General features: G+C 44.3%; 1 protein-coding gene across 1 annotated transcript in view; it reads left to right on the top strand.

Moving 5' to 3' along the window:
* Positions 1-3,167: 3,167 nt before the first annotated feature.
* LOC121843907 (dolichyl-diphosphooligosaccharide--protein glycosyltransferase subunit STT3B-like) overlaps positions 3,168-11,722 on the top strand; it is a gene marked incomplete at its 5' end in the record, with an annotated part of 33,741 nt that continues 25,186 nt past the window's right edge. Inside the window, 6 exons of the mRNA XM_042313777.1 lie at positions 3,168-3,289; positions 6,123-6,267; positions 6,813-6,818; positions 8,878-8,926; positions 9,664-9,818; positions 11,001-11,212. Coding sequence (XP_042169711.1) covers positions 3,168-3,289; positions 6,123-6,267; positions 6,813-6,818; positions 8,878-8,926; positions 9,664-9,818; positions 11,001-11,212 — 689 coding nt within the window. The remainder of the gene's footprint in view (positions 3,290-6,122; positions 6,268-6,812; positions 6,819-8,877; positions 8,927-9,663; positions 9,819-11,000; positions 11,213-11,722) is intronic.

Genomic DNA, 11,722 nt, shown 5'->3' with positions numbered 1-11,722 from the left:
AAGTTAAGGGTTTGGGTTGTTCCAGAAAGCAGTAGCAGCTGTAGAAGCCTTCATGGGCGTGGTAATTGACAATGTGCGTCGCAAATATCTCCCTATAGAGTGCACTACTTTTGACCAGTGCCCTTTGGTCTGACAGGTACAGTTGAAGTCGTAAGTTTCCGTACATTTTAGCCAAATACATTTCAACTCAGTTTTTCACAATTCCTGACACTTAATCCGAGTAAAACATCTCTGTTTTAGGTCAGTTAGGATCACCACTTCATTTAAGAATGTGAAATGTCAGAATAATAGTAGAGATTATTATTTATTTCAGCTTTTATTTCTTTCATCACATTCCCAGTGGGTCAGAAGTTTACATACACTCAATTAGTATTTGGTAGCATTGCCTTTAAATTGTTTGACTCAATACCTTGACTTTGTTGTCCTTAAGCCATTTTGTCACAACTTTGGAAGTATGCTTGGGGTCATTGTCCATTTGGAAGATCCATTTGCGACCAAGCTTTAACTTCCTGATTGATGTCTTGAGATGTTGCTTCAATATATCCACATAATTTTCAATACTAATGATGCCCGCTATTTTGCACCAGTACCTCCCGTGCTGCACGGTTGGGATGGTGTTCTTCGGCTTGCAAGCCTCCCCCTTTTTCCTCCAAACATAACGATGGTCATTATGGCCAAACAGTTCTATTTTTGTTTCATCAGACCAGAGGATATTTCTCCAAAAAGTACAATCTTTGTCCCCATGTGCAGTAGCAAACTGTCGTCTGGCTTTTTAATGACGGTTTTGGAGCAGTGGCTTCTTCCTTGCTGAGCGGCCTTTCAGGTTATGTCGATATAGGACTCGTTTTACTGTGGATATAGATACTTTTGTACTGGTTTCCTCCAGCATCTTCACAAGGTCCTTGGCTGTTGTTCTGGGATTGATTTGTACTTTTCACACCAAAGTACGTTAATCTCTAGGAGACAGAACGCGTCTCCTTCCTGGAGCGGTATGACGGCTGCGTGGTCCCATGGTGTTTATACTTGCGTACTATTGTTTGTACAGATGAACGTGGTACCTTCAGGCGTTTGGAAATTGCTATAAGGATGAACCAGACTTGTGGAGGTCTACAATTTTGAGGGGTTTTGGCTGATTTCTTTAGATTTTCCCATGATGTCAAGCAAAGAGGCACTGAGTTTGAAGGTAGGCCTTGAAATACATCCACAGGTACACCTCCAATTGACTCAAATGATGTCAATTAGCCTATCAGAAAGCTTCTAAAGCCATGACATCTTTTTCTGGAATTTTCCAAGCTGTTTAAAGGCACTGTCAAGTTAGTGTATGTAAACTTCTGACCCACTGGAATTGTGATACGTGAATTATAAGTGAAATAATCTGTCTGTAAACAATTGTTGGAAAATGTCTTGTGTCGTGCACAAAGTAGATGTCCTAACCGACTTGCCAAAACTATAGTTTGTTAACAAGACATTTGTGGAGTGGTTGAAAAACAAGTTTTAATGACTCCAACCTAAGTGTATGTAAACTTCCGACTTTACTTCCAACTGTGTGTTATGTCCTCCTTTCGACACGGGACACTCCATCTGTCTTTGTCCTAAATGGTCTCTGTGAGGCTGCAGGCTTAATGGTCTCTGTGAGGATGCAGGCTTACTGGTATCTGTGAGGATGCAGGCTTAATGGTCTCTGTGAGGATGCAGGCTTACTGGTTTCTCTCCGTGAGGATGCAGACGTAATGGTTTCTGTGAGGATGCAGGCTTAATGGTCTCTGTGAGGATGCAGGCTTACTGGTCTCTGTGAGGATGCAGGCTTAATGGTCTCTGTGAGGATGCAGGCTTAATGGTTTCTGTGAGGATGCAGGCAATGGTTTCTGTGAGGATGCAGGCTTAATGGTTTCTGTGAGGATGCAGGCTTAATGGTCTCTGTGAGGATGCAGGCTTACTGGTCTCTGTGAGGGATGCAGGCATAATGGTCTCTGTGAGGATGCAGGCTTAATGGTTTCTGTGAGGATGCAGGCTTAATGGTCTCTGTGAGGCTGCAGGCATAATGGTTCTGTGAGGATGCAGGCTTAATGGTCTCTGTGGAGATGCAGGCATAATGGTCTCTGTGAGGATGCAGGCTTAATGGTCTCTGTGAGGATGCAGGCATAATGGTCTCTGTGAGGATGCAGGCGTAATGGTTTCTCTCTGTGAGGATGCAGGCATAATGGTCTCCTGTGAGGGATGCAGGCATAATGGTCTCTATGAGGATGCAGGCTTACTGGTCTCTGTGAGGATGCAGGCTTACTGGTCTCTGTGAGGATGCAGGCTTACTGGTCTCTGTGAGGATGCAGGCTTACTGGTCTCTGTGAGGATGCAGACGTAATGGTTTCTCTCTGTGAGGATGCAGGCTTACTGGTCTCTGTGAGGATGCAGGCTTACTGGTCTCTGTGAGGATGCAGGCTTAATGGTCTCTGTGAGGATGCAGGCTTACTGGTCTCTGTGAGGATGCAGGCTTAATGGTCTCTGTGAGGATGCAGGCTAATGGTCTCTGAGGATGCAGGCTTAATGGTCTCTGTGAGGATGCAGGCTTACTGGTCTCTGTGAGGATGCAGGCTTAATGGTCTCTGTGAGGATGCAGGCTTAATGGTTTCTGTGAGGATGCAGGCTTACTGGTATCTGTGAGGATGCAGGCTTACTGGTCTCTGTGAGGATGCAGGCTTACTGGTCTCTGTGAGGATGCAGGCTTAATGGTTTCTGTGAGGATCTTAACCCTGTGGTCTCTGTGTGGATGCAGGCTTAATGGTTTCTGTGAGGATGCAGGCTTAATGGTCTCTGTGAGGATGCAGGCCTGTCTGTCTCTGTGAGGATGCAGTCTCTGGTCTCTGTGAGGATGCAGGCATAATGGTCTCTGTGAGGATGCCTGTCTGGTCTCTGTGAGGATGCAGGCTTACTGGTCTCTGTGGTGATGTTAGGCTTAATGGTCTCTGAGGATGCAGGCTTAATGGTCTCTGGAGTGCAGGCATAATGGTCTGTCTCTGTGAGGATCTTACTCTCTGTCTCTGGTGTCTTAACCCTGTCTGTCTCTTACTCTCTGTCTGTCCAGTGTCTTAACCCTGTCTGTCTCTGGTGTCTTAACCCTGTCTGTCTCTTACTCTCTGTCTCCAGTGTCTTAACCCTGTCTGTCTCCACAGCTTACAGTACATTCTACATCGTTGGTCTGGTGCTCTCCATGCAGATCCCCTTTGTGGGGTTCCAGCCAATCAGGACCAGCGAACACATGGCTGCAGCAGGTAAGGACCAATCACCTGGGACCGTGATGTCTAACCTGATGCTGCCCTTGTACAGAGTTCACTCTGGACGTTTCCTGATATCAGCCCCAGCTCCAGACAAACTGATCAGATAGATAGATAGATAGATAGATAGATAGATAGATAGATAGATAGATAGATAGATAGATAGATAGATAGATAGATAGATAGATAGATAGATAGATAGATAGATAGATAGATAGATAGATAGATAGATAGATAGATAGATAGATAGATAGATAGATAGATAGATAGATAGATAGATAGATAGATAGATAGATAGATAGATAGATAGATAGATAGATAGATGGATGGACGGATAGTAGTGGGTGGGTACGGTAGGTGGGTAGGTAGGTAGGTAGGTAGGTAGGTGGGTGGGTGGGTGGGTAGGTGGGTGGGTGGGTGGGTGGGTGGTGGGTAGGTGGGTGGGTGGGTAGGTAGGTAGGTAGGTAGGTAGGTAGGTAGGTAGGTAGGTAGGTAGGTAGATTGATTAATTGATTGATAGCCATGTACAGATTATATAGGGAGACAGATATTGTGATTCAGTGAGCTCCAAAAGTATTGGGACAGTGACTGTTTTTGGGTTGTTTTAGCAGGGGAGCTTAGCATTTTTTGGGGGGGGTGCTGAAGGGGTGCTGGGGGTATGATATTTGAGCATCTAATTTTCTCACTCCTGATTCACTCAGGATTATCCGTAAAAGTCACAATCTTGATGGAGTCAATGCTATGAATACAGGGGACAAATAATACACTACTACATAATAATACACATTATTTATTAGAATGGGAGGGCGATGTTCACAAGGTTGTTTATTAGAATGGGAGGACGATGTTCACAAAGGTTGTTTATTAGGATGGGAGGACGATGTTCACAAGGTTATTTATTAGAATGGGAGGACGATGTTCACAAAGGTTATTTATTAGAATGGGAGGACGATGTTCACAAAGGTTATTTATTAGAATGGGAGGACGGTGTTCACAAAGGTTATTTATTAGAATGGGAGGACGATGTTCATAAAGGTTATTTATTAGAATGGGAGGACAATGTTCACAAAGGTTATTTATTAGAATGGGAGGACAATGTTCACAAAGGTTATTTATTAGAATGGGAGGACGATGTTCAAAAGGTTATTTATTAGGAATGGGAGGACGATGTTCACAAAGGTTTATTTATTAGAATGGGAGGACAATGTTTATAAAGGTTATTTATTAGGATGGGAGGACGATGTTCACAAAGTGAATGGGACAGAACCAAAACAGTTCATAAGATGGGTCACTATTAGAATGGGAGGACGATGTTCACAAAGGTTATTTATTAGAAATGGTTGCTGTGATGATGTGTTGACAAAGGTTATTTATTAGGATGGGAGGACAATGTTCATAAAGGTTATTTATTTTCTCCTCAATGGGAGGACGATGTCCCCCCTCACACCTCCCCCCTTATTTATTAGAATGGGGAGGACGATGTTCTCAAAGGTTATTTATTAGAATGGGAGGACGATGTTCCTCCCCCTTTCTCTCCCTCTCTCCCTTGTTATTTATTAGGATGGGAGGATGATGTTCACAAAGGTTATTTATTAGAATGGGAAGACGATGTTCATAACAGGTTATTTATTAGGATGGGAGGACGATGTACACAAAGGTTATTTATTAGAATGGGAGGACGATGTACAAAAGTTTACACTTTATTAGAATGGGAGGGCTGTTGATGTTCTTTCTTATTTATTAGCCTGGGAGGATCGATGTACACAAACTGTTGTTATTTATTAGGTCAATGGGAGGACCTGACTTATACACAAAGTTTATTTTATTAGAATGGGAGGACGATGTTCACTTTATTTATTAGAATGGGAGTTATATACGATGTACACAAAGTTTATTTATTAGGATGGGAGGTTGTTACGATGTACACAAGTTTATTTATTAGGGGTAGGGGCACTGTTGTTATATACCTGACTTATACAGGTAGTCAATACTGTGCTGGATGGATACAGGTGTTCACAACGTTTATTTATTTTACAGGTTCATCACTCTTAAATATTTAGCACTTTAAACTCAGACTGTGTTGTATCATTTCAAATCTTAACAGGTGCTGGAGCACAGAACTGTTAAACAACAACAGATGGGTCACTACTGTGTTATATGCTTTTAGAGCTCAGTGTATATTAGACCTGAGTATAGTCATAGAAATGCATGTTGCTGTGATGGATGCCTTATACAGTTGGTCACCCTCCTGTTATACCTGTACAGGGGTATAATGTAAACTCCTTCTCTCCTCACCTCCCTGTGCTGTTATCACCTCCCTGAGTCCCTCACCTCCCTGTGCTGTTATCCCTGACTACAGGTCTCCTCCCCTGTCCTCTCCTCACCTCCCTGACTCTCCCCCTCTCCTCCTGACTGATACCTCTCCCTCTTATATACCTGACTTATCCTCACCTGTTGTTATATACCTCTTTCTCCAATGGTCACCTCCCCCTGTTGTTATCCCCCTCTCTATACTCAGGTCCCCTCTCTTATCCTCACCTCCCCCTGTCTCTCCTCACCTCCCCTCTCTCTCTCCCTCACCTCCCCTGTCTCTCCTCACCTCCCTGTGCTGTCTCTCTCCCCTCTCTCTCCCCTCACCTCCCCTCTCTCAGGTCCTCTCTCCTCACCTCCCCCTCTATCTCTCCCCCCTGTGCTCTTATATACCTCTCCTCTCCTGTTGTTATATCTCTCATCTCTCCTCGGTCCCCACTGTGCTGTTATCTCCTCTCTCCTCGCCTCCCACCTCTTTCTATCCTGTCCTCTCCCTGTCTTTCTCCTCGCCATCTCTAATCTCTCCTCCCCTCTCTATACCAGGTGTGTTTGCGGTTGCTCCAGGCCTATGCCTTCCTCCAGTACCTGAAAGACAGACTGACCAGACAGGAGTTCCAGACCCTGTTCTTCCTGGGGGGTCCTGGCTGCTGGGGCAGTCTTCTCACTGTTATATACCTGACTTATACAGGTAGGTCAACACTGTTGTTATATACCTGACTTATACAGGTAGGTCAATACTGTGTTGTTATATACCTGACTTATCACAGGTAGGTCAACACTGTGCTGTTATATACCTGAGTTATACAGGTAGGTCAACACTGTTGTTATATACCTGACTTATACAGGTAGGTCAACACTGTGCTGTTATATACCTGAGTTATACAGGTAGGTCAACACTGTGCTGTTATATACCTGACTTATACAGGTAGGTCAACACTGTGCTGTTATATACCTGACTTATACAGGTAGGTCAACACTGTGCTGTTATATACCTGAGTTATACAGGTAGGTCAACACTGTGCTGTTATATACCTGACTTATACAGGTAGGTCAACACTGTGCTGTTATATACCTGACTTATACAGGTAGGTCAACACTGTTGTTATATACCTGACTTATACAGGTAGGTCAACACTGTTGTTATATACCTGACTTATACAGGTAGGTCAACACTGTGCTGTTATATACCTGACTTATACAGGTAGGTCAACACTGTTGTTATATACCTGACTTATACAGGTAGGTCAACACTGTGCTGTTATATACCTGAGTTATACAGGTAGGTCAACACTGTGCTGTTATATACCTGACTTATACAGGTAGGTCAACACTGTGCTGTTATATACCTGACTTATACAGGTAGGTCAACACTGTTGTTATATACCTGACTTATACAGGTAGGTCAACACTGTGCTGTTATATACCTGAGTTATACAGGTAGGTCAATACTGTGTTGTTATATACCTGACTTATACAGGTAGGTCAACACTGTGCTGTTATATACCTGAGTTATACAGGTAGGTCAACACTGTGCTGTTATATACCTGACTTATACAGGTAGGTCAACACTGTGCTGTTATATACCTGAGTTAGACAGGTAGGTCAACACTGTGCTGTTATATACCTGACTTATACAGGTAGGTCAACACTGTTGTTATATACCTGACTTATACAGGTAGGTCAACACTGTGCTGTTATATACCTGACTTATACAGGTAGGTCAACACTGTGCTGTTATATACCTGACTTATACAGGTAGGTCAACACTGTCAACACTGCTGTTATATACCTGACTTAGACATGTAGGTCAACACTGTGCAGTTATATACCTGAGTAGGTCAACACTGTGCTGTTATATACCTGACTTATACAGGTAGGTCAACACTGTGCTGTTATATACCTGACTTATACAGGTAGGTCAACACTGTGCTGTTATATACCTGAGTTACTGTATACAGGTAGGTCAACACTGTGCTGTATATACCTGACTTATACAGGTAGGTCAACACTGTGCTGTTATATACCTGACTTATACAGGTAGGTCAACACTGTGCTGTTATATACCTGAGTTATACAGGTAGGTCAACACTGTGCTGTTATATACCTGACTTATACAGGTAGGTCAACACTGTGCTGTTATATACCTGACTTATACAGGTAGGTCAACACTGTGCTGTTATATACCTGACTTATACAGGTAGGTCAACACTGTGCTGTTATATACCTGACTTATACAGGTAGGTCAACACTGTGCTGTTATATACCTGACTTATACAGGTAGGTCAACACTGTGCTGTTATATACCTGACTTATACAGGTAGGTCAACACTGTGCTGTTATATACCTGAGTTATACAGGTAGGTCAACACTGTGCTGTTATATACCTGACTTATACAGGTAGGTCAACACTGTGCTGTTATATACCAGAGTTACTGTATACAGGAAGGTCAACACTGTGCTGTTATATACCTGACTTATACAGGAAGGTCAACACTGTGCTGTTATATACCTGACTTATACAGGTAGGTCAATACTGTGTTGTTATATAGAAACAGGAGTCAAACAGGAAAGTCAGGAGTCAGGAGTTAGGAGTCAGGAGTTTAGGAGTCAGGGGTTTAGGAGTCAGGGGGTTTAGGAGTCAGGGGTTTAGGAGTCAGGAGTTTAGAGTCAGGGTTTTAGGAGTCAGGAGTTTAGGAGTCAGGCGTTTTAGGAGTCAGGAGTTTAGGAGTCAGGCGTTAGGAGTCAGGAGTTTAGGAGCAGGAGTTTAGGAGTCAGGAGTTTAGAAGTCAGGCGTTAGGAGTCAGGGAGTTTAGGAGTCAGGAGTTTAGGAGTCAGGCGTTAGGAGTTTAGGTGTCAGGAGTTTAGGTGTCAGGAGTTTAGGTGTCAGGAGTTTAGGAGTCAGGAGTTTAGGAGTCAGGAGTTTAGGAGTCAGGAGTTAGGAGTTTAGGAGTCAGGAGTTTAGGAGTCAGGAGTTAGGATTCAGGAGTTAGGAGTTAGGAGTTTAGGAGTTAGGAGTTTAGGAGTCAGGAGTTTAGGAGTCAGGAGTTTAGGAGTCAGGCATTAGGAGTTAGGATTCAGGAGTTTAGGAGTCAGGAGTTTAGGAGTCAGGAGTCAGAGTTTAGGAGTCAGAGTTTAGGAGTCAGGAGTTTAGGAGTCAGGAGTTTAGGAGTCAGGAGTTTAGGAGTCAGGAAATAGGATTTTGAATGGGAATCAATTGTAATCTCCAAAACCTAACGTGTGTGTGATCGTGTACATAATCATAACTGTGCTGTACTTAATAATGTTCATTGTGTTTTAGGACACATCGCTCCTTGGAGTGGTCGATTCTATTCACTGTGGGATACCGGGTAAGCACTAAACAGTACACACACACACACACACACACACACACACACACACACACACACACACACACAGACACAGACACAGACATACACACACACACACACACACACACACACCGGCCTCTGCTGTAGAGAGAGAAGGCTGTCAGAGTGCCCAATCAGCTGTTTATTTGTCTCAGAGTGCGTGTTCTGCTGCAGTGCAGTGTGGGTCGTGTCAGGTCTACGTGTGTCTAGTTTTACTCCCTGTGGATCACCTTTACCAAGGAACCACTGTGTTCCTCTTTCTGCCAATGTCCACTCACTTCCTGTAGCAACAACCTTCCACAGGCTCTTCAGATAAATCCTTTAAATCCCTCCCTCCCTCCCTCCCTTACCCCTCTCCCTCCCTCCCTCACCCCACCCCCTCTCTCTTCACCCTCCCTCCCACACCCCTCTCCCTCCCCCTCTCCCTCCCTCATCTCCCTCCTTCCTCTCTCTCCCTCCCTCCCTCAACCCACCCCCTCTCTCCCTCCCTCCTCTCCCCCTCCTCTCCCCTCTCTCCCTCCCTCCTCTCCCTCTCCCTCCCTCCCTCCCTCCCTCCCTCCCTCCTCTCCCTCCCTCTCTCCTTCTCTCTCCTCCCTCCCTCCCTCCCTCCCTCCTCTCCCTCACCCCTCTCTCCCTCCCCTCTCCCTCCCTCACCCCTCTCTCCCTTCCCCTCTCCCTCCCTCCTCTCCCTCTCCCTCCCTCTCTCCTCTCTCCAGGTATGCTAAGATCCACATCCCCATCATAGCGTCTGTGTCGGAGCACCAGCCCACCACCTGGGTCTCGTTCTTCTTCGACCTCCACATCCTGGTCTGTACCTTTCCTGCTGGACTCTGGTTCTGCATCAAGAACATCAACGACGAGAGAGTCTTCGGTAAGACACGTCTACAGTTAGATGGCATGGCAATGTGTGTGTGTATGCAGGTGTGTGTGTGTGTATGCAGGTGTGTGTGTGTATGCAGGTGTGTGTGTGTATGCAGGTGTGTGTGTGTATGCAGGTGTGTGTGTGTGTATGCAGGTGTGTGTGTGTGTATGCAGGTGTGTGTGTGTGTATGCAGGTGTGTGTGTGTGTGTATGCAGGTGTGTGTGTGTATGCAGGTGTGTGTGTGTGTATGCAGGTGTGTGTGTGTATGCAGGTGTGTGTGTGTGTATGCAGGTGTGTGTGTATGCAGGTGTGTGTGTGTGTGTATGCAGGTGTGTGTGTGTATGCAGGTGTGTGTGTGTGTATGCAGGTGTGTGTGTGTGTATGCAGGTGTGTGTGTGTGTGTATGCAGGTGTGTGTGTGTGTATGCAGGTGTGTGTGTGTATGCAGGTGTGTGTGTGTATGCAGGTGTGTGTGTGTATGCAGGTGTGTGTGTGTGTGCAGGTGTGTGTGTGACCATAGAAATATAATGACTACAGCAATCATTACTATTCAAGTCAACAAACACACACACAGACACACACAGACACATAGAAACACATAAACACACACATACACACTCATACACACCCTGCTGTTCCTAGTGGTTCTTTAATAGGATCTCTGTGTTTAACCCTGCTGTTCCTAGTGGTTCTTTAATAGGATCTCTGTGTTTTACCCTGCTGTTCCTAGTGGTTCTGGATGCTGTTAGTGCTGTCTACTTCTCAGAGAGAGTAGTGTGTTAAACCCTAACCCAGTATATTAAACTCTAACCCAGTATATTAAACCCTAACCCAGTATATTAAACCCTAACCCAGTATATTAAACCGTAACCCAGTATATTAAACTCTAACCCAGTATATTAAACTCTAACCCAGTATATTAAACTCTAACCCAGTATATTAAACCCTAACCCAGTATATTAAACCCTAACCCGGTATATTAAACCTAACCCAGTATATTAAACTCTATCCCAGTATATTAAACTCTAACCCTGTATATTAAACCCTAATCCAGTATATTAAACTCTAACCCAGTATATTAAACTCTATCCCAGTATATTAAACTCTAACCCTGTATATTAAACCCTAACCCAGTATATTAAACTCTAACCCAGTATATTAAACTCTAACCCTGCTCTCTGTCTCCCCCTAGTGGCCCTGTATGCCATCAGTGCTGTCTACTTTGCTGGAGTGATGGTCCGTCTGATGCTGACCCTGACCCCTGTAGTGTGTATGCTGTCAGCTATAGCCTTCTCCAGCGTGTTTGAACACTACCTAGGGGATGACATGAAGAGGGAGAGCCCTCCCATAGAGGACAGTAGTGATGAGGACGACAAGAGGAACTCTGGAAACCTCTATGATAAGGTATGACTAGAGGCTCTCTGGAAACCTCTATGATAAGGTATGACTAGAGGCTCTCTGGAAACCTCTATGATAAGGTTTGAGGATGACTAAAGGCCCTCTGGAAACCTCTATGATAAGATTTGAGGATGACTAGAGGCCCTCTGGAAACCTCTATGATAAGGTATGACTAGAGGCTCTCTGGAAACCTCTATGTTAAGGTATGAGGATGACTAGAGGCTCTCTGAAACCTCTATGATAAGATTTGAGGATGACTAGAGGCTCTCTGGAAACATCTATGATAAGGTATGAGGATGACTAGAGGCTCTCTGGAAACCTCTATGATGTACAGGTTGCATTTATAGTTTAGTTCAGTATACATGTCAGTATAGTTCGTATTCAGTATACAGTTTGGTATCGTCAGTATTTAGTATACAGTTCAGTATAGTCAGTATTCAGTATACCGTTCGCTATAGTCAGTGTACAGTTCAGTAAAGTCAGTATTCAGTGTACAGTTCAGTAAAGTCAGTATTC

Source organism: Oncorhynchus tshawytscha, unplaced genomic scaffold (genome assembly GCF_018296145.1).
Source record: "Oncorhynchus tshawytscha isolate Ot180627B unplaced genomic scaffold, Otsh_v2.0 Un_contig_15264_pilon_pilon, whole genome shotgun sequence".
NCBI classification, from domain to species: domain Eukaryota; kingdom Metazoa; phylum Chordata; class Actinopteri; order Salmoniformes; family Salmonidae; genus Oncorhynchus; species Oncorhynchus tshawytscha.
This window is presented reverse-complemented; position numbering and strand designations above follow the sequence as displayed.